Here is a 26,753-nt window from a genome sequence, read left to right on the forward strand (position 1 = left end):
CAGTATTCCATCACACACATTACTCCATAATGGTCAACTTACTTTGGTTAGTAGCAGTAGTCGTTTTTGTAATTGTCTAAGCAACTCATCTTGTTTCTTCTTCTCTTCCTCCAATGCCAGCATTCTATATCTATTGGTCATCAATTCATCACGGGCACTCTTCAAAGCTTGTTCATGAGAGTGAGAGCTGTGGGATCAGGCAAATATTCTGATTAGGTCTTCATTTGGTTACAATACATAATCAGTGTCCTACGTTTGACATAATGTCAACACAGCAAAGATAACTTCTTAGTCCCAGTGCATGTGACTGCATGAACCACTGGAGCAACATTATTTTGTATGATTCACTGTTCAAAACAGAAAGCAGTAACCCTTAACCCTTATATCATATACTTTAAAGGTCTCCACATACTTACAATGTAATATCATATAATGAATCAAATTATAGTCAAATAACATTTCCCTTCAAGATCCCTACCGGGTACAGATTATGCACAGCTTATCCTGGATAATTTTGATGTTGTCCATTCTTTCCCCTTTGTTTTTCCATACTTACAAAATCCTGTTTTGTGATATCAAAATGGAAAAGAGGTAGTTAGAGCACTAGAAAATATAACACATACCTTGCCATGTACTGTCCTTGTTTTTCTAACAATGCTGCCTGTTGATGCTGTAACTCAGCTATTCTACTTGATAGCTGTGAAGGAGAGCTACAAGATGAAAACAAAAACAGGAAGACAATAAAATGTTATCGTTATCAAAGTTTAAAAATATCATCATCTCAACACAGGAAGCAATGCAAGGATTTGTTTACCATAAGATATAACAACAACAACAACAACAACAACAACAACAACAACAACAACAACAACAACAACAACAACAACAACAACAACAACCTCTTCAATATATCAGCACAACAACAACAACAACAACAACAACAACCTCTTCAATATATCAGCACCATATTAATAACAGCAATAACAAAACAATGTTTGGTACCTTGGCCTTGTGTTTCCATCACTGAAATCCATGCATTCCCATCGTCGCAACTTCGCTCTCAAATCCTGCAAAATAAGAATGATTCTTGTTCAATGGGTGTGGCTTAGCTTGTAAGCGATAAATTTGATTGATTTCTGGGTGTTGTCTAACAGACTTTTGTATCCTTCATTGATAGTGTGACGGGATTCGAAATATTATTAAGTAGTATCCTTTAATTTTACTATCCAAATCACGTAGTGCGCCTTTTTAAAGGCGAATTTAAACGAATTGCATTACGTCATTATCAATCAATCAATTAACTAGTAATGGGCCGCCCTGATTGGCGCGCTTCCTAATTGCATGAGGAATGACGTAATCCGGACAGAGCAGAGATTGACGATTTCGTGAATTTGTGTGTAAACACCCGGAAACGAGTGATATTTATCACTAAAACAGTGCTGGGGATTCAGGTATTTATAAAAATGTATTAAGATTTGAGTAAACAAACATCTATAGCACATGATGAGCCCGCTGGCGTGTGTTTTAAGTGCTCTCAAATGATAGAAATTAATGTTTTTCTGGTGCGCTGTGTATTCAGATCTGCATTCAAAAATTGCATGTAAACAAGGCATACCTGCAGATTTGCATATTTTTGGCATGACCATCTTGAGTTTGGGCTCAAAATTCTCTTTGTTGACATAATATCAGGTGTTAAATTGCGTGCAAGGGTCATCACTAATGTGTATCTATCATGATGTTAACTTCGTTAGAGTAAGACATGAGTGATTGGCCGTAAACTTCGTCATTTTCTAGATCGTTTTCATTTTGGAAATTGATATTTTACAATTTGTCACGCAGGCAATAGGTCATAGGGCAAGGTACATGCTCGCTGCGATACACGTACAAGTACGGTTTGCAATACAAAGCATTGGGCTATTGTGTAGGATGTATAAAATAGATTGAATGTTGTACCTTGTTTATATTATGTCAGATGCTCCTAATTAAGTGATTGCTCGCCCATTGTTGTGATTTTAACTCATGTACCAAAACATTACTCCAAAATGTGAGTTTTTGAAGTCGAGTTGTCAGTCGAGTTCAGGCGAGTTACCATTTATTTCTTTTATTTTCAACCAAATATGTAGAGCTATGTAGGTCCTCTAGTATTTGGAAGTTATTAAAATAGTAATTGTTTATTTTGTGAGCCCAGTAGGCCTTCACTAATTGGTGGTACATTCCAAAAAAAAGGGGTAACTCATCAATAATGTTTTGATATTATTATACATGTAGCACAAAATACTTTTGCATGATTTGTTAAAATTGTGTGGTTTATATAAAATTCATAACCTCATTAATAAACGCGATGCGTGCGATCCAATCATATTTTATTATTTGTAAAACGCGAACGCAAATCGAGGTCATTAATATCTCACAATTGACCGCAAAATGCGTAATTGTTCCAATGTCGCACATAATTGACTTCTGCGTGCGCGGTATTGTGCGTCCAACAAACTGCGCTTGCGCTGGCTGCCGATTTGGATTTGCGCTACCATATTTGCACAGATTGTGATACGCACTTTTGTTATTGGTCGTTCTGTTTTAGCCTGATCGATTTTTGGCAAGGGAAGATGTAAAAATCATCTATTTTTATAAACTTTTGAGCAAAATTTTGTGTTATTTTGTAAGGTGAAGAGATTAAAGTGACGGTTATGAATGAGGTTAATAACTTTGCATCGGTAAGATGTCGAGCATTGTGAAAAATCTAAACATTTTGCTTTGGACTCGGAATATCCTCGGGCTCGCCCTCGGGATATTCCTCGGTTCCAAAGGCAAAATGTTTAGATTTTTCACAATGCCCTCCAAATAACCGATGCATGAGTTATTAACCTCTAAATGAATCCTTGCTATAAAATACTGTGCACTTTAATATGTCAATTATCCGTTTCAAAGGTTATCACATGCCAAGAGAGTCATGTGTTGGCGAGTTTTGATTTTCTTTGTAGAGTTGTTGAGCGAGTTGGTTTAGACTATATCATGTTGTGGGGAAATACACACATGAACCCAAATTAACTCCTTTTATTATTTCTTTGTGAAGTGACTAATGATAGCCGAGGTTTAAATATCATAGTACTTCTCACATGGTGCACAATTAGCAGGTACTCAAAGTAATTAATTGTCTATGTTTCTTAGTAATAAATGTATTGTAATATTGCAACATAATGTATAATGCTCGATGGTGACCATGGGTGCGCTTGTGCTGGACAGTCATTACTAAGGAGAGTTATACATGGAGAGTTACCAAAAAGGAGAGTTATGCATGGGGAGTTTTCACAATATGGAGTTCGGAGAGAATGCACGCTTCAGAGAGGTGAAGCCGGTTGCACTCTGTGTAGGATTCAATGAGTCTTCGATGGGGAGTTAACAAAAAGTTCAGCAAGGAGTTACACACTAGATTGTTCAACAAGTCGTTCAGTCACTCGTGTTGCAATGTTATATCATAATGTGCGTAGATATTAAGTAGTTTATTATATTAAATAGTCTTTATTTTTCTCTTTATATCAACAGCCTGTTTGCTCGTAGATGTAAGTTGGAACATGTCCTGTTCTGCTGTTGTTATTGCTCGCCTGTTGTTCCGGTGGTCTGTTAATGTGTTATTGTCCTGTTGGCTCGCCTGTTGTTACCAATGGATCTGGAATATGTTGCTCGATCGATCTCCGTTGGTCTGTTAGCTATTATTCACTCCCGTGTACTATTGCTGGCGCAGTAGCTCGTGTTTACTTGTACTGCTGCCTTCCTTGAAAGATCTTAACAGCCTGTTGTTGATTAGCACATGTGATGGCTAGTGGTTTTTGCAGATAGTAGTAGACTGAGAACCAGTAGAATGTGATAGTTATAGTAGTGCTAAGAATAAATAAGTACCAGTTGAAAGTAAAAACAAGGTATCACCGTAGATTTCTTTGTGGTCCATCACAGACTCCTCCAGTGCGTAGCCGGATTCCAGCTCCGGCAAACCCACCAATAAAACCACTTGCTACGTACCTAGCCGCTCGGTCCCGTCACAATAGATATAATCTCATTCATTAATTGGTTAAACGAGTATCATGTGACCAAAAATAGTTTTACCTTTAAGCAGTCAAAAGCCGATTGATGAGGGAATGGGGTACATATTGGAAGTACTATTTCCCCGGGAATACTGAGTGTGTATAACCTCATTGTCGCGTTGCAGTTCCTAGTGGTCGGTACAACTTGCCACATACGCAGGATTTCAGTACCGGTTCAGGGGTATTAATGTGTAGCAAGTCATGTTATCTTGCCAAGCACACAAGCAGCACAGAACTGCAGCTAAAATTTGGTACTTTCATCAGGCATAATCTGAGTTACATCAGGATCAGTATCTTTTAAAGGAAATCTGTACCATAAACTAATCAATGGCTAATATAGTTATATACCCCTAAATTAAACATACCAGACGGTCTATATGAATTTGAATATTCCTAACAAAGAAAAAGCACTTTTAATCCTTCGTTTCTGCGATTCATGGAAGCCGCCATGATAGCTCCTTTCTGCCACAAGCGGTACAGTGTAACCTTTCACACAGACCCACGGCGAGCGTGTGTTGCTATGGCATTCGCGAATTCAGCGAATTTTGGTTTTTAGTGCTGTTTTTACTTTTCGTTCTCAAAAGACATTGTTGATCATAAATATTACTTAAAATACATTTTTTATGTTCTTCTGTAGTTTTATGGGTAAAATTGTCGCATTTTCTTTTGAACGAATGTTGAATCTGAACTTTGGTAGTATTCGCCGTGTCACCAAAGTTCACGAAAGCGCGAAAGTGCTGGTGGCACGGATTTCGCTGGTTTCAAAATCGGGTACCGTTACAGCGTAATAAAATACATGGGGTATCAATATGGCCGCCGCCATGGATTGCAAAATGACCGTTGATCGTCGAAGGAATTAAGAATTTCTCCTTTATTTGCACGTATATAAGCTTGGGACTTTTACTGTTTGTCGTTTTTATTATTACTGCAACTATATAGCCATTGAATAGTTTATGGTACAGATTTCCTTTAAGATACTGTTCAATATTGAAATATTATCAATATTAAAATATTGATGGTGATATAACAAAGAACATGGTGATTTGTTTCACGGTGGTATTGCAGAGGTTACAACATTTTCACGGTAAGATTAATTGGCCACTCAACTGTGTGTATGCTGCATGCATGTGCATTCAATCAAAACAAAGCAAGGCCAGCCTAGCCTAGCCTTGTTGACTAGGCCTAACCTACATGTATGCCTATGTCTATGATAAAGGAATTTTGTTTCTAATATTTCAACCAATCAATGAACAAAGAACATATTAATAGAGGATATAAAACAAATATTTACTGCTCTATATTCAGGATCTGGTGGAATCTATTGGTCCCCTTGGTGAACTGGAGACCGTGGCCCTACAGTATCTTGGCTAACAGGGGTAAATGGGAATTTTAAGTTTTACATTATTTCAAACTGGATTGGACTTTGCACACAATTTGATAATGAGCAATTCTTTCAAACCGATCCACTAAATGTGATGAAGTATTAAGTTATGATCTCATCAGCCAGTGGTGTAAATTCTAATCCTAGATATTCTCTTTTGGTCTCTTCATCCTACTAACCTCGTTTTCCACCTGTAGTCTAGCCAACTCCTCTGTTCTCTTTTCAGCTCTTGCAAGCTTGGTTTCCATACTGGTAGCTACCTCCTTCAGTAATGCATTGTTTTCATTCACTTCTCTGTAATTATATGGACATCAACATCAAGTTACTTGGCAAGATTAATGATCATCATTAGCTGATACCCATTTGTTGTAAGAGTCCAGGAATTTTGGAAAAGAGAATTCTTTCATACACCAAAGGCTGAATTTAAAGCATTTTAGGACCAATACAATAAATATTGTTCAATATTATATCTACCTTTATTCTCTAGGTTGTTGTTGTTCGTTCTATCTTGTTTTATTGATTTCTTCTTTATTTATTTCATTTCTTTTTTGTACTTCATTATTCTGAAAACAACACCCTTTTATGTTTGTGTTTTGATTTTTGAATTAAACCTGGACTGCAGTAGTGAGAAGCGAGTGAGAAGACCACTACATTAACCCATCCTCCCAAAACAACCTTAAATTATTATACAACATTAAATATGAGAATATGATCTGATGCCAGCTGAAATGGGTGTCTTGGGATTAGAGCCTGAAATAGGGGCGAGGACAACCCAGATTATGTGAGCTACCTCTCTGACATTCCTGTCTTAATTCTTGAAAACAACTGAAAAAAGATTTACTTGTAATATCTATTTTCATCTGTAAGTTTCTTATTTTCCTTCTCTAGTTCTGCAAGTCGTTTGACATCATTATGTACAGCTCTAGCTACAGTAGCACTGTCTTCCTGTTCAAGGAGTTTCTGTTCCAATTCCTGTGGAGGTAAAGCAAAAAAATTAATAAATAGGGTGTTCCAACAGTACTGGCCTTAACAAATCATCCACAGAATGCAAGCAAGTGATATACAAATCTTTATGTTCTAGCAGGTGTTTATTTCTCAGATAATTGTTTTCACAAAGCAGCGTATGGGTCTGTTTTTTGGATTTGTTGAGTCCTAGTAAGGGCTGGAAAAAGCAGGGAACCCAGGAAGCGCCAAAATGGAAAATTTTGTAATTTCAAGCAAAATTTTGATTTACCGAAGAAATACCAAATTGTGGGAAATTTTGCTATTTTTGTGGGAAATGTAGCTTATCTTCCCAAGAAATGAAAAATGTTCTAGGCCCATGTATTTTGTGGTGAATTCAACAAAGCTTTTAATCCATCATATTACAAGTAACTCCCCCTATATAAGTTACAAAGAGTCTTGACACATCATAAATTTATAATGTTCCTATAACAAATCCCTACTGGTTATAATTCATATCAATCATACATGTATATGGGTCTTTCCATGAAGTTGGTCCCCAAAGTGTGACATGATTGTTAAAATTTCAAAATGCTCGAATATGTTTAGCATTTCACTTTTTGGTTAGTACAAATACTGTAAAAAAAAAAAAAAAAACCGAATTTGCATATCTCAGTATACAAAATTTGATGTAGGCATATACATGTGAGCTGCCAAAAGGATATCAAGATGTAACGGACGGAAACCATGTTAAAATGAAATCTCAAATAAATATGTATTCATCAATGGTTATGAAGATTACTGTACTTAAATAAACTGACACACACAAGTATAATATAAATACAAATTCAACTTTTTAATATTGCTATCACAAAATTACCAAAAAAATGTGGTATCTTCCGTAGTTTCTGCACTTTTCTCCAATTAATATTAATAAAAAGGACAAGTACACATTTTAGCTCTAACTGACCAGAACTAATAAACCCAAGGCATAAAAGATTTTTACATGCAGTATGTGTGACATTTAAACTGTTCAAGATGAATTATATACCAATGAATGTGTGCAAGTAATACAAATTGGCTCGTATTAAGATCGATCAAGATGTAACAGTTCACAATTTGGAAGCCGTATCCTGTTACATCTTGATTATTATTGTAACATCACTGCAGAAAGTATAAAAAATTAGTTTTACAGGGATTTTACCTTCATTACAAAGAATAAAAAGGTAAACAGCAAAATACAAATAATTATTTACAATGACATAAACCATAAAATCATAAGATTGATCAAGATGTAACATATCACAATCCGGAAACCATATCCAGTTACATCTTGACTATAACCTTGTCAGCATTCTTGAAAGTGTACCAAAGCATTTAATTTATGGTTTTGAAATAAATAAGTATACAGCAAAATACAAATAATTATTTACAATGGCATAAACCCTAAAATAATAACAAGATCGATCAAGATGTAACATATCACAATCCGGAAACCATATCCAGTTACATCTTGACTATAACCTTGTCAGCATTCCTGAAAGTGTACCAAAGTATTTAATTTATGGTTTGGATTGATTGCTTAGAAATAAATAAGTATACAGCAAAATACAAATAATTATTTACAATGGCATAAACCCTAAAATTATAAGAGAGATCAAGATGTAACATATCATAATCCGGAAACCATATCCAGTTACATCTTGACTATAACCGTGTCAGCATTCCTGAAAGTGTACCAAAGTATCTAATTTAGGGTTTTGGATTGATTGCTAAGAACTAAAAAAGTATACAGCAAAATACAAATAATTATTTACAATGGCATAAACCCTAAAATAATAAGAGAGATCAAGATGTAACATATCACAATCCGGAAACCATATCCAGCTACATCTTGGCTATAACCGTGTCAGCATTCTTGAAAGTGTACCGAAGTATTTAGAATGGCAATAAACCATAAATCATAAGATAGATCAATCACTTGATTGATGCTGTGGACATTTAACCCCACCTTTTTTATAGAAATTTTGACTTTTACTTCCTTGTTGTTTTAACTTTTTATGCTTTCCACTTACCCATGTATTATAGCTTTATTAATGTGTTTCTTGACTAACTTAGTTGATGATTTATGCTTTGTTTTAATTCTAATTAACCTTGCATGCAAATTGCATTTATTTTTAGTGTTCCAAGTTCACTTCTGGTTGGCTAAGGGGACTTGCACGACTGCCTGATGAACTTATTGTAGTTTTGACATTGTAATGATTATGATGTCAAAGCTGGACCATGCAAATCCTTGCCCCTAACACACTAACATAGGGTCCGAAACTATTCAAGCATTGAAACCAAAATTTGCACCACAAATTAGAAACAGAATGGTAAAATATTCAAACAAATGTGCATTATGGGCTGTTTCTCAATCTGTTAGGGAATGTTGTCATCATAATGATAAACGGATACATGATGAAGACACACCCTCTTTTTCTCCTCACTGAGCTTGAACTTAGTAAAGACTAAAAACCTTCCAATCAATGCTTTAGTAGTCGTAGTCACTAATAAAATACCAAATTGGAAAAGAACTGTATGGGGAAATCCACATTATAAGATTAGAATCAATCAACGGTACTTCACATTTCCCTCAGTGCAGTTCACTTCCAACTTGTGGCAAATTCTGTATATTTTTACTTATGGCTGCAATGATTGAATTTTAATTTTAAAAAAAGACAAAGATACTGTATGTTACATCTTTAGTATTCTTGACAAGATGCAACATAACACAATCAGGAAACCATATCCAGCTATATCTGGACTGGACTATAACCATGTCCGCATAACACATTCCTGTTTTGTGAACCAAAACATCTAATTTAGGGTTTTAGATTGAATTTCAACAACGACAAACAAAGTTAATACATTTCACCCTGTACTTATGAAATCAGGGAGTTGTTGAAAATGGGGTAATCACTTATAATGAAATGGTACTTTGGATGCTGTCAGATTCCTCTCCAAATTGGCAAGTTCAATAGAATCAAACAGATATTGTTCTCTGGTATTATGTTGTGGTGGGCTAAGCTTTGTCAAAATGGAAGCCATGGGCTCCGTAGAGAATTCCATTTCTTCTTCTTTTGGCCAGATGTAAAGGTTGCGTCCCCGCTTCACCATGTACTTCACCACCACATGGTCATCGTCGATCAACAAGTCAACTACTTCAGCCATGTAGATTGCTTTGGCAGTTACTTTACCTCTTTTGTTGCATTGGTTCAGGGCTACTGCGACTAGGTCACCAATTGTCACATTCCTGTAGAAACGGAAAAAGAAAATCAAGACATATTATAGGTTGGCACATTATTCTTTGAAAGAATGAAATTTATTGGTTACCTTGTAAACGACAGGGTTTACAATCTTGTCACAACAGGTTTTTAGGTCAAGCATTGCAAACTTCCCGAAGGTGATTATGGGTGTTGTTAAGGGTCACTTGGTTACTATAATCCGATTCATATTTGAGTTGAACACTGTAGAACTTGAGCGTTGCGGTGAATCAAGTGCGCAGTGCATTCGTTCAATTATAATTTGAATTGTATTAAATATTGAAATTGCACATGTTCAGAGATGGGTAGGTGGGTAAGTTGTAATAAGTGTTGTTGAAGAAGTCTTGATACTAGACCAGTGTGTGGTATATATTCAGCAGTGGCGCCAAATATTTTCAGTGCACATAGTTGATCTGTTACATAATGTGATGATAAAAAAGGGTAAATAATGCAATATCTCAATCTACTTACATGGCATTTGTTTCATCTTCAGCTCCAGAGGGGTGGGCTTCAGCTTCAGAGGGGTGGGCTCCAGCTTCAGAGGGGTGGGCTTTAGCTTCAGAGGAAGAGAGGTGGACTTCAGCTTGAGAGTGTACGGGGTGAACAGATGCAGTGCCTTCAGAGGAGGAGGGGTGGGCAGCAGCGCCTTCAGAAGAGGGATGGACAGCAGTAGCTTGCGACATGTGGCTCGTCTCTGCATCATCACCTGTTGTGACAAGATTGGTAGCTTGGTGGTCCCTATAATAAAATAACATACAAATTTACCAGTATTGAAATATTAACAAACTTAACTTCAGAGAAGACAAAGACTTGACTAGACCAGTGTGTGGTATATATTCAGCAGTGGCGCCAAATATTTTCAGTGCACATAGATGATCTGTTACATAATGTGATGATAAAGAAGGGTAAATAATGCAATATCTCAATCTACTTACATGGCATTTGCTTCATCTTCAGCTCCAGAGGGGTGGGCTTCAGCTTCAGAGGGGTGGGCTTTAGCTTTAGAGGAAGAGAGGTGGGCTTCAGCTTCAGAGGGCACGGGGTGAACGGATGCAGTGCCTTCAGAGGAGGAGGGGTGGGCAGCAGCACCTTCAGAAGAGGGATGGACAGCAGCAGTTTGCGACATGTGGCTAGTCTCTGCATCATCACCTGTTGTGACAAGATTGGTAGCTTGGTGGTTCCTATAATAAAATAGCATACATTCAAATTTACCATTGATGAAATATTAAACAATTTGAACTTCAGAGAAGACCTAACATGTGATAAAACCAGAATGATAATGAAAAGACAAGATCATTTAAAACCTAAGAAGCTTGTAATACTTACATGTCTGCAGGTGATTCAGGTGAATGTGTTTGGACAGTCTGGGCATCAGTAGCTTGAGAATTTCTGTAAGTGAAAAAGTGAAAGAGAACTACATGATTGTATTCATTTTCTAAATGTGATGATCATGCATGAAAAACTTCATAAACCTAGTCTATATTATCAAACTCATACATTTTGTAATGCAAGTTCAAAACACTGGCATCATTCAAAACACTGGCATCATCAGTCGTTGCTAAAAACTAAAACTATCTACATGTCTATTTCAGTCATTTACATTTCATCAGTTGTTTTATGATAATTTAATATACATTGGATAATATCAATAATCAACTAAATAATGTGGGAGTAGATACATGTAATCTATTTTCAATTCTCACTTACTCATCTCTTGCAGTTGCAGTGGCCCTTGGTGTTCCAATTGTCACATCCGTCCATGCATCCACGTGGCTCTCATTGTCACAGGTGTTGTCGTTCCCTTGAGTGCAGGCAAAACAGAAGCATGACAAGTTTCGGATACAGATCTTTCCAGCAGTAATTCCCCTCACACTGTGAAGCAGCCTGGTGCCCTTCACAGTCTTCAATGGAGCCGATCCCATATCCCGGTCCCGTTCGATGTCGTCAACGTAAAAGAAAGTCCGCTGAAAATGCTGACATTCTCCAGGTGGTGGTGTCTTTGTAGCGACTTTGTCTAGGCAATACTTGAAGAGATCACGCGCATCATTAATCGTCACTTTGCCACCCAGGACAGCAAGCGAGGCCTGGCGTTTCACTACAGCGCTTTCACCATCACTAGGCCCCTTTCCATGGCGAGACCCAAAAAACTCGTGGCGAACATTGGTGTTGTAGTTCTCTTGAGCGCATGATAAGTCGTAGAATGGACCTTTGCTCTTATACTGCGCTCCGCAGCCATCCGAAAATCGTACAACATCAGTCACATGGTCGGCTCCCAGATGGCTTTTCAGGTGGTTAATGGCGAGGTCCATGAAGCTGTTCACCGCGTTGAAGTCATGGGTCTTGTCCGGGGAAATCATTACTAGCGACGTCATCATAGTCTTTCCACAATGCGGACAGGAGTGATACGCGACGATGGGGTGGACAGTGGCATTTGAGTGGTACCAGTGAGCCGACTGGATTTCATCCTGGTATTTGCAAGTGTAATTTTCAGCAAAGTCAAGTACCAGGACCATCCAGCCAGCAGGAAGATTCTTGGTCAGCTGTGAGAATTGGCGATTCTGCCAGGTGGCGTTGAACAGATGGGCAGTGATGCTTTCTGATTCCACTTTGAGTTCATTTATGCACTGCTGAAGTGTGCCTTCCACTTTGTTGATCACCTGCCTTGACACGGTTACACCGTTTAGTTGCGAGGTCTTTTTCTCCCACTTTTTCCATGTGATGGGTTTGTCTCCCTGCTTCTCTACGATGTCTTGCAAATGATCTTGTATTTTCATTGTCCCGCAGTCTTTGCACTTCCTTTCAATGCATGCCCTCCTGTTGAAGTCACCCTCCTTTGGGCACATGCTGACCTTTGCAATACTGTATACTCCTTGAAATCTGGATGGCAATTGTTGACGGTGGGCCAATTGGTTTATTGCAGCCAACTTCAAATCAATGTTAGTGCAGTACTCGCACAGGCACCCGCGATACTTGATTGACCCCATGGTCTTGATATGCTTAGGGCGAAGTGAGTAGAACTTCTTCAGGCCTATTTTTAAATCCGGTGTTTTGTTCTGAAACTGCTATATATGTGAGAAATTGGCTCTTGTAGGAAGCCAGGTTTCAGGAGGGTCTTCTTACTGATATACTTCTGGTCTGGCAACTGTATTGCCGAGCTGATGTAATGGGCAATAACAGCATCTACCGTCGCCACAGGTGTTGACCGCTTCCTGATATGCTTCGGACGATTCGCATTCCTGATAGTCTTGGGTGCAATGCCAAGTTGTCTGGATGCCGATCTCTGTAGCCGATACTTCTTGAGAAGACTCATCTTGGAGACGATCTCTCGCTTTTTCTCCACGTCTATCTTCTTCTTACTGTTCTTAATTAGAGCAAGCTGATCTTCAATTGACTTCATTACAACAGCATCAACCTCTCTGTGTGCAGGGGCCAACCCATTCTCCTCCAGCTGTGCTCGTTTCGTAGGTGATGACATGGCTCTTTTATAAACACTCTTAAATGTTCTACCAAAACTTATGGAGTTCTTCTTTGGAAACCCTTTCCATGCCCGTGAAAATGACTTCCGATCTGCAGCTTTCTTGGTTTTCTGAGCAATTTCCTGCGTTATCGTTACTAACTCTAGCCGTTTACGTTCATCTTCTACACGTTTACGCTCTTCTTCTTGACGCTCTCTTTCCGCTTCTATGTCCTGTCTTTGTTGTCTTAAGGCCAAAAGCTCCATTCTATCCAATTCACGATTGATTTTGTCTTGGTGTCGCTTTTCTCGTCTTTTTCTGTTTATTTCATCCTTCTCTAATTGTGTTTTTGCACCCCACTTGGCTTTCTTTCTGAGTCTATCTTTTTCTTTGTTCGCCTCTAACTGTAATTTCTGCTGTCTTGTACATGTAGATCGCTTCTTCTTTGTTTTCTGCTTTGGCTGTACATCTCCACTAGCAATAGCCCTAGCCTTTTCTTCTGCTTTCCGCTTTCTCATTTTTCTCATTCTCTTTGCAGTCATCTCGTTATAGTGCTTCTTCTTCTCATTTGTCATGTTGGTTCTGTTGAGTGATGATTTCATGGCATCAAATTTCTGAAAGCGCTTAAATTCTTCAGGGTCATTCTGCTTAAGTCGCTGGTACCAGTTCTTTGGTTTAGTTGTAGCAGAAGTTGAAGCACCTGTGTTTATAGTTGTTTGTTGAGTTGCACCGTTACATGAGCTTGCAGCAGCTGTGTCGAACCTTTTCAGGCGAGATGATGACCGAAGGTTAAGTCTGAGCTGGAACGCCATTGTTGGTGAACAACCACGTCCACTATAAATTTGTCAAAAAGTATTTGAAAGCAGATAATTTCATTCACATTGACAAGATTGTTGAGTAGGAAGAAGAGTTATTTGAAGTTGTGGCTTTCGACGATTGATTGTGTGAAGTAGTGGTACTGGTCGAGTCCTAAAAACACAATGAAAAATTAGCATTAAAAAGCTTTATCAAAAATTATTGGCCAAAATAATGATGAAATATTAGAAGGGAGTGTTTCGGTAGCCGTACAAAAACGGTAGCCATATATACCAGGCGCAGGAACCCAGGAACTTGCCGCCCGAGCCTCCGATGCATTCCATTTTATTCAACATTCAAATTTTAATGCGTTGAAAAAATAATTCAAACTTCTTACTCTTAGCCCCCCCCCTTGAAATTTCAAATGGTTCATTCCAATGTCAGAGGAGATTGCCAAATTATTTTCAACTTTGTACATGTATGTAATGTATCACTAACTTCAATCGCAAAACGGTTTACATTGTCATTGACCAATTTAAAACCTGGACAATGCTGTAAATATTGTGTGTCAAGACGTAACCATGGTAACATGGATGCCATGGAAGACAATGACTCGTTACATCTTGTGTTGGGAAGGCTCAAAATAACAAAATAAACATGTGCAAACGAGTAAATATATAGTATACAACATTTTCATAACAATAACATTGTCAATATACAAAAAAAAAAAAGGCAAAGTACTCCTATGGAATGATAAATGTACCGCCATAAATACGTAACAGTGTGTGATACCGGAAGTCGCAGCAGGAAAACTGAATGTTACGTCTTTCAATAAAAACACAACATGAATAGTTTGTTTTAAACTCAGCTAGCTAATTTGCAATATGATTAATTCCATGTCCATTCCAATATACTTTCATACCTTTCAAGTCAATTTTAATATCTCGTCAATCGTGAAAAACATGGTTATTGCATTTTAAACCAAGACGTATCAACAAAACTGTAGGATACCGTTCAGAAATAGTTTCCGTTACGTCTTGTGAAAATAACCTCACATCTCTTTTAAATACCGATCACAAGTGGTTTTTTTTTAATTAAAAACGTTTAACAACACTTAATTATTCACCAACAGAATAAGATCGCATTAAAAAAAATATCATGTATTGAAAATGATTGTAGTAAAATCTGACCTTCAAGACGTAACAAAAATACAAAATGGAGATCGTCGAAAAAGTGAAAGGCAAAAAATTGTTTTATTATAATTTCCAGGCATACCAATGTTTATCTAGCCCGATAATTGGACATTATATAACGATTCAATAGTATTAATTAGTAAATAGCATAAGAAATCAGTGTTCAGCTTACCTTCCCAGCAATTTATGTTTTTAGACGAAAATACGTAACTCAAATCAAGACGTATCGCCGACCGGACCTCTGGAAACCAATGTTGACATCAGCTTTTTTCATTCATAAATTTGATGCGTGTTTAAAGGTCGCTCTACTAACGGGTTTCCGAAGTTGCTTTGCACGGATTTAGAACGATCTATTGCAACAGCAGGGTGGAAGGCTTAATAATTCGCCAGTTTGTTTCAAGACGTAACATTTTTTTTCCGGAAACCAAACCCGATTTTTTTCAACATTATTGATATTATCGAATTATAGAGGCAAAGAAATGCTTTGAAATTCAAGACAGCTTATTATTACGACTATATCGATATAATAATATTGCAATTTAAAAACGAAGCATCTGTCGTAATTGTAACACCCCCGTGCAAGACGTAACCATTTTTTTTTATGAATGGAAACCGAGGGTTACGTCTTGTCAACAAATCAACACATCGTGAGTTCAGGAAATTGTTTATGATATGTGTTTAAAGCGTAAATATTATTGTTGGGTTAACCTTGAAGCATAAACATCGTAGAAAATTAGTTAGTTTTGATTGATTTTTGCCATGTTATGCAAGAAATTGTCAGAACATTTTGTTTTGTCACAGAGTGTCCATTAAAATACTACCGGAAACCGCACAATAAGGATTTTTAGAAAAAAAAGTGGCAGTATTTGAGAACCCAATTTTGGCGTCGCGGTGCCTTGAAACATGTACTACATGTGTAAATTGTTTTAATTAAACTAGTTCATTTATTCATTGGAATATATTGATTAACACACGGGCTGCTGTATTTTTTTTACTGGGGACCAACTTCATGGAAAGACCCATATATATCATTGAGAAATGAAACCACTGACTTTCAATTTAGTTGACTTACAATGCACTTACTATATGCTGTAAACGTTTATGAAATCCATACTGTGTTCCACAATATAAGAGCTACAGAGAGATATAATTTTCTTCTTGGCAAGGCAGTGACGTCAGTGTGCATTTCATTGGGTACAGCTGCAAATTGTGAGCATTCACACATACGTTTATAGATGTGTGCCTGACACAGCTGCCTGATTGCGTTGACATCACTGCCTTTCCAAGAAGAAAAATAGTACACCTACCTGAATGCGTTGCTGTAGGTAGTCATTCTGCATACGGTATTCATCGGCAGCCCTTCTGTTACTAGATGCATCGATACCACGTCTGGCATACATGGAATAAAAAGATAAAGAGAAGTAATTTCTAATCAACATAAAGCAGTCAAGTTACCTCATAGTGGAGGCAATACCTGTGATCCTTGCAAAAATATGAAACATTTTGCATTTTTAGGAATAGCAAAAAAGAGAAGGATAAGTTGAAAAAAAAATCCCATCAAAAATTGGTAAGATAATGAAGAAGAAAACAGCAGTGCTATTATATGAAGCCCCATTACATTGCATGTATATAAGTGACCATATGGACACATTCCAAAATTGACTCAATGTCAACAGATAGAGTCCCGAGAAAGCAGAGCAAAAGAGCAAAACCATTCAGTATATCTTACCTTATTTGGTGACTTAATTGAGCCTTGGCCTCATCTAGATCATTCTGTAGCATTTTACTTTCAGCATCTTTCCTGAAAAAGTGAACAGCATTGAAGTGGATGCAGTTATTGACCTTAACAACACAGCGTACTACAAAATACTACAGCTGAAAGCCACTGCTCCAGCCCAGCGAAACACCAATAGCTACTGGTGGACATCCTAGTGCTTGGCAGGTGAAGGGTCTCGGGTTTGAATGCCACCCCAAACAAACAACTTCTTTGTTCAACTTCTTTCTTTATTAATTCTTTCTTTCCTTCCATTCAACAAAGAGCACTTGGAGAGTTAGGGTTAAGATGTGGTCATATAAACAAACAAACAAACAAACAAATAAAAACCAATTCCATATTAATATACTTACTTGTTGACTTCATTGCTAAGTCTGGATATTTGAGCCCTACTTGAGAGTTGTAGCTGAAATAAAAAATTACATCTATTTAATAAAACCTACAATTGCATTGGAAAGGCACCATTGTAATAATACTCTTGTATGTACATAGTCAACTATGGAATTTCCCTTCCAATAACAATTCTTTGTTGCAGATTACCACAGAGCAGCATTTATCATAATTACATTAGGCCATTGTAAAAAGTGTACCTTGAGCAACCTGGCAAACAGAGACATGTTTTACATTTGGACTTTATTGCATGCAATCCTATGCAATGTAAATGAAGAATGCAGCTGACTATGCTGTTTATTTAGTCAGTGTGTTCATACCTTGCTTTACATTGACCAAATTAATTTTCATCTCATATAACATGTAATGCAAGATACAAAGCATGATGTAATACAATGATGACATTGTATCAGCAATGCTAAGAGGTACAAACAATGATAATATAATACATAAAGTACTTATAAGGAAATAAAAATGATAAAAATACTATGAGATATGCTATGGAATATCAATATTGAGATACAAAGAAGCTAAGCTCATTGGATGCTAATGCATTCAAAAATAAGTTGCAAGAAGTATGAGATAATTGAATCATGCCATGAAAAATGCAGAGTGTGTGGCCTATGGCACCCAATGGATTGATGTCGGTGGGACAATGCAATGGAAATTCTATTGTGTATTGTAAATTGGGCATTACAGACCAAGAAATTTCATGGCTTTGTGATTTTCATTGTCTATTAATGCTCTGCGTGCTAGCCATGAGCTTCAACGGAAAAAGTTCAAGTTTTGACATATTTCTCAAAATATCAAGAGCTACCTCAAAAACTACTGAATAAATACTAGGCTTGTTTGTACTCATTTTGATGCATTTTTGATGCTGATTCCAAATATGGTCATTCTAAAATGACCATATAAATTCTAAAATTTTTGAATTAAAAAAAAAAATTGAAACATGTCGTCTGCAGTCGACTCCCGCGTGAAGAGAGTTAAACTGCTCCTCCCACCACTGTATTTTCCCTTTAGTAGGTTACAATTCTTACATCTTGAAGTGTTGTTTCAAGTTTCAGTTTTTGCTGCCTCAAGTCATGCACTTGTTCCTCAAACTGTTTTTTCATGATGTCTCGTGTCTGTTTCACCTCCTCCAAGTCATTCTTTGCTCTGTCCTCTTTCTTGGCAACAAACTCCAGCTGCTGCTTCAGGGCTACCAGCTTTTCCTGTTCTCTCTGATAAAGACAAAAGTCATTCACATAGATAATTATCAATATGAGATTGCTCTAATCAAAATCATTTCCAAATGTGTGGTTTATTGATACAATAGCTAGGATATGAAAATGTGTGATAACTGACCCCAAAGTCAGACCTGTCTGGTCTATATTGTGCACATTTTTGTCTTATTTTTGTGTTGATATAATAGGTTATTAAACTTATGCCGACTACCAACACATAATTATGAACTTTCATTCAGATCCTTAAGGCAGTAATTTAGAATTGTTTTTTATTATAAATGTAATGATGATAAGTATATATTCTTATAAAAGTATACATTTTCAGAGATGAAATGACTCAAAGAAATCCAATTATAGTTTGATCAGCTCGCAATCAGCGGGAATAATTGTTAGGCTTTCACCAATACACTGAAAAGTAGACCATGTTAACAGTGACATTGTTGACCTGTCTGGTCTAAAATTGTGTGTGTTAAATAAAGTACAGACAGAGTATAAGACTTAAATAAAAAATTTGTGATAATTCTGGCGAGTTGTCACAAGACATTTCTCGAAATAAAATACATTGATATTAGTCTGTGATGTTATAAGGCCCGCCGATTACGAGCTGATCAAACTATAGCATAACAGATTCCTGCAAAATGAGCAGTTTTTGAGGAAATAAAAAAATTGGATTTTACTTTGCTGTGTCAAGGAAGGCATACGGACTATACCTTTGTGCATATTTTGAAATATAGTCTGAAGATGGACAAATTACCTACCATTCTCTCTAGTTTATCTTTCTCTTGGTCTCTTTCAAACTCCAGTCTTGATCTCTTAGCATGTGATTTAATCACTTCAACCTCTGTCTCTAGTCTTGCAATCCTGCTTTGGGCAGAGACTAGCTCCCCTTGCTTCTCTCTAGCTTCCTGTTCTTTTTTATGTCTCTCTGAAAAGAAATATACCAATTTGGAAATTATAGCTTTCAAGTTCTGATTATTAACATACATGTATTTACCAACCTCTAATTAGAAATGTACAGTGTTTGATTTATCTGGGGTAGCAGAGCAAAATGCTCCCCAATTTGGACAACCTGCTACACACATTTTGTTGTATACTATTTTTTACAATGTAAACATATAGGCTAATATCATAAGAACATCACCTAATAAACAATGTTATCGCTAAAATAGCTGGTGAAGAATGAGCATATTTTTTTTCTATTGCTTATTTTTCCCATCTATGTTAAAATTACAAAATGATGATGATTGATGACCACTTTACTTCCTGGGACACAAGGAATGTCCACTGTCCAGACCTTCATTCAGGTATTCTACATGTATGTACATGTATATATAACGGATGGAATACATCCCACTCAACTAAATCAAAGTGTTATTTTCTTCCATGCCCAGTGTTAAAATGTCATCGCACACTGTGAGACTTGATTCTTGCATTTGAATCAGTATATTTTGCAGCACTCTGTTGTATAGATTTTGAAAATTTATGAGAATCATGTTTGATTTATGCAAGTGTTTTTGTTTTTGGTATTTTTTTTACAGGAACCTTTGTAAGAATCACTTTGTGGATTCTTGTCCAAATTCTAACCCTGTTGCCGTTTATTTCAAAACATCCTGTGCTTTACAAGTTTAAACTTATGTAGATTGGGTCATATAGTAGTAGTTCTTTCTTCATGATAAATTCCACTCAAAGCATTGAACAGTTACTGTACATAAATGTCATCACTTTCTCTACATTCCTCTGTTTAATTCCACAGATTTTTCCCATACAAAAGTTGTATTCAAGAAATAAAGGGCGATGCAGAATCCTTTACACCCACATGTGTCCGAGGCAGTATAACATAATACACGGTTTTACTGCCAGGGACACATAATTGGGTGTAAAGGATAAAGCCATCTTAATTTAATTGTCTCAAAGCCCCAGCACGCATTACGTAAAACTGCCCGCTTTTTTGCACATTATTTCCGCTGGATTGAGTAAATTTCAGTTTTTTTCTGCTGTTTAAATTTTTTTCCAAATCCACTGCACAAAATATCATATCAAAATAGTGTAAATCGTAAGGCTGAATAAAATTCTTAATCTTGACAACAGTGAAACCTCTTTGACAGATGAAAAGGTGAGACCTATTCTTGTTAAAAAGCTCATCCCACAGATAAAAAAAAGTAAATAAAAAACCCTACAAAAACTGCATTCCTCATTACTTTTTCAACTTGGGAAGGACTTAAGACAGACTATTAAATTAAGATGGCCTAATGATACATCCTTTATTTCCATTCTTTACCACAGAATAGTTCGATTTAAAGAGAAATGTCATTTTTTGCCCAAGTTGAGCGAATTACAGAAATATAGTACACATGAGCGTAATGCTATGCGCAGAATAAAGTTTTCTAACGTGAAACAGTAAAAAAACAACTTTGACCCCATGCGGAATGTTTCCGGGTCATCGGGTCAATTTGTCCCGGGGTTTCCATGGCCCTATGACGTTAGTGGGCTTTGACCAATCAGAGCTGCTCTTTCATATCGCTAGGTCGTCATATCCGGGTCAGAATTTTTCCCGGGGTTTCCATGGCTCTGACGCTTTCGTGCTTTGACCAATCAGAGCTGCTCTCTCAGTTGCGCTAGGTCGTCATATTCGGCGATTTAATTTATTGCATTATTGGATTCCAGTCAGGATAGACAGAATTTTTTTTACTCCCACCCACCTCTCCCATTTTAAGGGGAGCTTATTGGGTTTAATAAAATAATTTAAGCAAGTACAGCTACTCAAGAAAAAACTGAAGTCTGTTTATAAAAACAGGTGCTGTCTTCCTTACATAAATTAATAAGGAAAACAAGAAAAAAATGTTTGTTTTGTTTTGCATGATATAGCATGAGTTTGGCATGCTGACTAAGCACTATAAATACATATAAATGAACTTTTGCACACAACAAGTGGAAATTAATTCATAAGCTCCTGACATGTTCGGTCAGTTTGAAATGGAATAATACTAGTATTAAATTTTATCATAATGCTTATAGCTGCAGCAAAGGAATTAGCATCAGCATATAGCATCTTTAATAATGCAAAAGCCTTGTCTTCTAGAAAAAATTAACAGATAGAAAGGAATCCACACAGAAGAAAGACATTTCAACCAGGATTTAACAAGTCTGTTTATTTATAATTAATCCATAGAAGACAAGCCAAATATTTAAGAAAAATGGAGATGTTTGTTTTATTTTAGCTTACATCGTCCAATTATATGCACTTGTATACCTATATCCATTATTAATATTCTTTCACATTCATTCTTTCAGTCTTTGTATTTCTTCCAGGTAGGATTACCTTGAGGAATCTCCAAGGTGGTAGCCTTCGGAGCAACTATTTGTAATGTATGCACTAATCACAGAATGAAAATTAATTGATTGAAAAATTCCAGCCATTATAAATTCCCCTTTGTTGGGTTTTTGTGAGCACCACGTTCCTCAGCACAGCTTGCTGTAGAATAGAAATTGGGTGGAGTAATTTTGCTCTTATTCTGGAGTTCACCTTTTGATTTTGCTTGATTGGGATTCGGATTCTTCATGTTGAACAGAAATTGGTTTGAGTATTTTTACTTTTATCTTGGAATCGCATCCTTTTGATTTTCCTTTTTGGATTTGCCTTGGGGTTCAGATTCCTCAGTCGGGTGTTTGCTGTCGAACAAAATTGGGTCGAGCATTTTTGCTCTCATCTTGGAATCCCAGGCATCCTTGTTGATTCAGGGTTGTGTACAAACCCTTTGCTTTTAATGATGTAATGGCTGGAATCTTTACAAATTTATATGAAAATAAATTATTGTCTATCCTGATGGCCAATAAGTAGACCAAAAATCACGGTTCCTTGTGTTTCATTGTCTTCGTCTGGGGTTAATGTGTTGACAAGAGCACTTGACCTGTTATTGCAGAATAAAGGGCTCGCATCACATGATTTGTTTTTTAAACAAATCAGAAAGCATGATTCTGAATAATACATACACGTCATAGGCAGTCAGGTAATAGCATTTTGGACTATTGTTTCCTTACCTATATCCTTCTTGAAGTAGTTTTCAAACTCCCCCATCATCCTCACCACCGTTGTGTTGTCCTCTGGACTATACATCTTGCTGGACTTGAATTGTGAAGATTATTCTACCGTAAATACTGCAACTGCAACAGCATGAGAACATTAAACAAAACATAAGTATCAGTGTTTGAGTAGGATTGCTGTAGATATTTAAGTTAAAGACCCATTCAGTGATCCCAGCGCAAGTGTAAAAAAATTAAAATTGTTTATAAATTGCTTAAAAGTGAAAGATAAGTCATTCAAATTGTCATTTAGTATTTTTGAAATGACAAATTTAGCAAAATATGAAGAAAACAGCAGTACTGATAAAGTGGAAGCCTCATTCAAAATACATGCAGCTAATTATGGATTCGTGCAAAATGTCTTATTTTGTCTTAAATACATGTACAGCTTTCAGTTGAACCACTCGCATGCTATATTATATACCTCATATATAGATTCCTCTCATCTGATTGGTTAAAAGTGGAGTCATTAAAATAGCTGTGCCCCCTTTTTCTATCAAGATGACGTCATACAACAACTGTGCCCCGGGCACAGTTGATTCTATGCCCGGAAAATAATTGGATATTCGCAACCCCGAATACACAGATCGCTCGTATACATTGCGCACTCACTATACGGCCGGCGTTGATTACGAGTGTTGAGACTATCGCGGTCACAGTTCGCAATGAATTTGACCTCTCCTTGCTTGACGACGATCTTTCACCGGCCGCCGTAGTGAGTGCAGTGATTGTTTACAAAATGTTACATGTCAAGGATTTATACCTGCCAAATGTCACTTTTTAGACAAATTACTACGACCTGGAGACTCGGCAGTGTGTGATGTTAGCACAGAACTTGAATGGTAGGGTTGTTTTAGATTATGACATCGGTAGATATCGGTCCAAATTCTGCACCCTTGCTCTTGCATGCACTGTCATGTTGTGTGCATTTAAGCCTAAAGGCCTATGATGCAGTTAAAAGCTTGTAGGCCTTGTCAGTCAGGAAATCTTTTCACCAATCAAAGGAGAAGAATCTATACTATTCGGTATATGTAACAAATATTGACTGCTTGATATTCGGGCACAGTTTAAAATTATAGGCCCTCGGTGATGTCAAAACCATGACTATGCCCTCAGCTTCGCTTCGGGCATAGTCATGGTTTTGACATCACCGAGGGCCTATAATTTTAACTGTGCCCCTCATAGCAGTCAATATTTGTATATTATAACATCTATGACAATGACAAAGGTACCAAAATCCAGCTTGTTGTTCTGAGTATTTTGACACCAATTTTATTGAAATCAGCCAAAAAGTGAGACAGTACCGGCCAAATAACAACACACAAGGAGGGGAGGGCAGATTTTACCTTTATTTTCTAGTTTTAAGGGAATGTAATTAATGCATTTTTGGTATCTACTTTAATAGTTTTAAGTCTAGGAAGGTCATTTATGCACTTTGTGTCAAATGAAACTTTTTAGTGTCCTTAAGGTGGTACTACACCCTTGCCCAATTTTGTGCCCATTTTTGCATTTTTCTCAAAAATTATAGCGCATTGGGGACAAGTAAGATATGCATATTATAGGGGCAAGGACTACGACTACTGCACTGGAAATTTTCTTTCAGCACAGACAACAGTTGTGGAGTTACAGTCAAAAATGAGGGAAAACCAATATTTGATCAATAAATCGATAACTACTTGCTTTGAGTTGCTGAATTTTCAGTACAGTAGTTGTAGTCCTTGCCCCTATAATATACATATCTTACTTGTCACCAATGTGCTATAATTTTTGAGAAAAATTCAAAAATAGGCACAAAATTGGACACGGGTGTAGTACCCCCTTAAAATTAGCGGTTTTGGGTAAAATTAGGCTGTGAGGGCACTTTACCTTTTAGCGGCCCCTTTCGCAACCATTTTTGATGTTTAAGTTAATCATACTAGAGATAATCATCAATCATCCATATCTGAAATTTTCAGCCATTTATCACATTTGGTGTGGCCGTGGCGCTAATTTTTAATAGCCATAGCAATATACAGGGGTCAACGAACTTTGCATCACATGTAAATCAATGGAAGCGTCTCTACACATTTTCAAATGGGTACCACACGCAAGTGAAATAAGGTTGAGAGTTCGAATTTGGAAAGATGCTGTTATTTATCAGTAACTTTGATTTGATAATAAGAAATGATAAAATTTCATTAGGGGGGATACGTAACAGCTATTAGGCTGAACAGCGCCCTCACATCCTAAATTACATCTTAAACTTGCATCAAAACATGCGATTTGTGTAAAAATTGCATAAATATATCCAGGCCCACCAGGGGACCCAAAATCATGTAAATAATCATTCGAATCCAACAAACAGCAAAGAAAACGCCCATAATTGTCAAAATAGTGAAAAATAGGGTCGGCACCGTCTCATTTTTCAACCTTTTTTTTTTTAAGGTGTCAAAATGCTCAGGAGGATTAGCTGCTTCAATTCAGCTGGTACCCTAAGCTTTTTGAAACATGCCCCTTTTTTGGGGGGCTGTACAGCCTATCACTAGTACTAAGCGTGTAGTACGCAATTATATCCAGTCTGGACACATCACCAGGGTTCACAGTTTGCGCTCAAATAACCGGGTCCACTTTTTTATGCTGGACCCATTCAGATTCCATTTAGTTGAAATTTGCGGGTCCCAAATTGATTTTTGTGGGTCCAAATTGTAGGCCCTACTTATGCATGAAACTTCAGAAACACCCGGAAATGTATTTTCAGTACTGGCGCAAACGATAAATATACCGAATTCGGCACCCAAAACTTACCAAAGTCGAGTCAAATTACTGGGTAAAAGACGACTTGCCGCGATCGGCCGACTTTCTCATAAAGAACTATAATTACCGTATTTCGTCAAATAAACGCCCCCGGGGGCGTTACATTTTCCCAAGGGGGGGCGTTTATTAGAGGTCATTTTTAGCACGACAATTCTGGTTAAAATCATTAGGTAAGCTTAAAAGTCACGCTAAAATGACGAACTATGAACTTTTGACACTGACTTTTGGTTCACTTACGGGTTGCCGATGCAGATTTTCGCCATTTATTGCTGCTATTATCAACCATACGAGCAACTTGGTAAGCTTACTACACAAGATAGCATGGAAATATCAGAATTTTTGAAACATCTTGGTTGAAAAAAGTGGTGGGGGGCGTTTATTTGAGGGGGGCGACTATTTGACGAAATATGGTACTACATGTACCTAACAACACTACTTTTATCATCTAATTATTTGGTTATTCTGTTATATTTGCTCTGTTGAAATATATACAACTACCGCAAAAACATGTTTTCGCGATGTCACCAGGAATTGGCCCTGTTTTGTTGACATTATTATTGTAACATAATATTTGCATGATCTGAAAAAAAATCGCAAGTCAACCTCTTCCACAGTTCCCCTCGTATCGCTGATCAAGTATCTGTGCATGAAATAGCGATGAGGTGTGTGTCATGTTGCAGCGATTTTTGTAATTGTATGTAATTTATGAATGAAAATTTGTTTAAAAATGTGCTGTGAGCCGATTGAGCTGGGTTATCGCACAATGACGATCTATGATGATATTTTCTATTTCTTGGATGGGATTTTTTCCGGGTCCAAGCACAGCCTGCTGGACCCATTCAGGTTACATAATCTTACTTTTTCCGGGTCCAGTGAGTTCAAAAAGCATCCTGGACGCGAAAACGCGATAAACAGTGAACCCTGCACATCACACTTCATGACATTCTTCAAGGACGGCCTGTCACTTATACATGTAGCTTCCTGAGATTTGCCGCTGTATTTTGCAAACTAAAACAAGAATACTTAAAAATAAATACGAATATGAGAGTAGGCCTATGTGAATTAATTTAGATGCCAAGACTAACTGATATTATATCGTAAAAGCCTCACCGACGCTTGCAAAATTTATAAATGAACGCTAGTTATACAAGGAACTTATTAAATACGTTGTCCTCATTCACAAACTGATACGGTCCGAATTTTGAGCCATTACAAGTTTACGTGGTGAACTAAATGAACGCTGTACAATGTTTTATACTTGTCTAATGTGTAGGCCTATATCCGGGCCTATATATCGCCATGGTCGGGTCACGTACATGTAGGCCTATTCCAGGGTTCCC

At 37.1% G+C, this 26,753-nt stretch overlaps 3 protein-coding genes across 5 annotated transcripts in view; all 3 read right to left on the reverse strand.

Moving 5' to 3' along the window:
* Positions 1-26,753, reverse strand: part of LOC140151579 (mitotic spindle assembly checkpoint protein MAD1-like) — a 39,137-nt gene that overhangs the window by 10,255 nt on the left and 2,129 nt on the right. Inside the window, exons 2-12 of one of the 2 annotated variants that reach the window (XM_072173974.1) lie at positions 22,579-22,695; positions 19,299-19,465; positions 18,355-18,537; positions 17,278-17,330; positions 16,880-16,951; positions 16,458-16,539; positions 6,302-6,432; positions 5,640-5,754; positions 1,003-1,067; positions 624-710; positions 43-187 (exon numbers count right to left, since the gene is read on the reverse strand). In XM_072173974.1, the coding sequence (XP_072030075.1) occupies positions 43-187; positions 624-710; positions 1,003-1,067; positions 5,640-5,754; positions 6,302-6,432; positions 16,458-16,539; positions 16,880-16,951; positions 17,278-17,330; positions 18,355-18,537; positions 19,299-19,465; positions 22,579-22,654 (1,176 nt within the window). In that variant the 5' untranslated portion in view covers positions 22,655-22,695. Of the gene's footprint in view, positions 1-42; positions 188-623; positions 711-1,002; positions 1,068-5,639; positions 5,755-6,301; positions 6,433-16,457; positions 16,540-16,879; positions 16,952-17,277; positions 17,331-18,354; positions 18,538-19,298; positions 19,466-22,578; positions 22,702-26,753 lie in introns of both variants that reach the window. The other variant, XM_072173973.1, reaches the window with a different exon arrangement.
* On the reverse strand, positions 7,235-12,691 carry LOC140151576 (uncharacterized). Of its 2 annotated transcripts, XM_072173970.1 has the most exons (5): positions 11,415-12,691; positions 11,034-11,096; positions 10,643-10,888; positions 10,179-10,445; positions 7,235-9,697 (listed from the first exon to the last, which is right to left on the reverse strand). In XM_072173970.1, exons 1-5 carry the CDS (start codon positions 12,689-12,691, stop codon positions 9,361-9,363), a joined length of 2,190 nt encoding a protein of 729 aa, XP_072030071.1. In that variant the 3' UTR covers positions 7,235-9,360. The 2 variants fall into 2 exon arrangements, with proteins under 2 accessions (XP_072030071.1, XP_072030072.1); XM_072173971.1 differs by lacking the exon at positions 10,179-10,445.
* LOC140151577 (uncharacterized) lies at positions 12,742-16,080 on the reverse strand. Its single transcript, XM_072173972.1, has 2 exons — positions 15,323-16,080; positions 12,742-14,131 (listed from the first exon to the last, which is right to left on the reverse strand). Exon 2 carries the CDS (start codon positions 13,972-13,974, stop codon positions 12,742-12,744), a length of 1,233 nt encoding a protein of 410 aa, XP_072030073.1. The 5' UTR covers positions 13,975-14,131; positions 15,323-16,080.

The sequence above is a fragment of the Amphiura filiformis genome, chromosome 4 (genome assembly GCF_039555335.1).
Source record: "Amphiura filiformis chromosome 4, Afil_fr2py, whole genome shotgun sequence".
In the NCBI taxonomy this organism is placed as follows: domain Eukaryota; kingdom Metazoa; phylum Echinodermata; class Ophiuroidea; order Amphilepidida; family Amphiuridae; genus Amphiura; species Amphiura filiformis.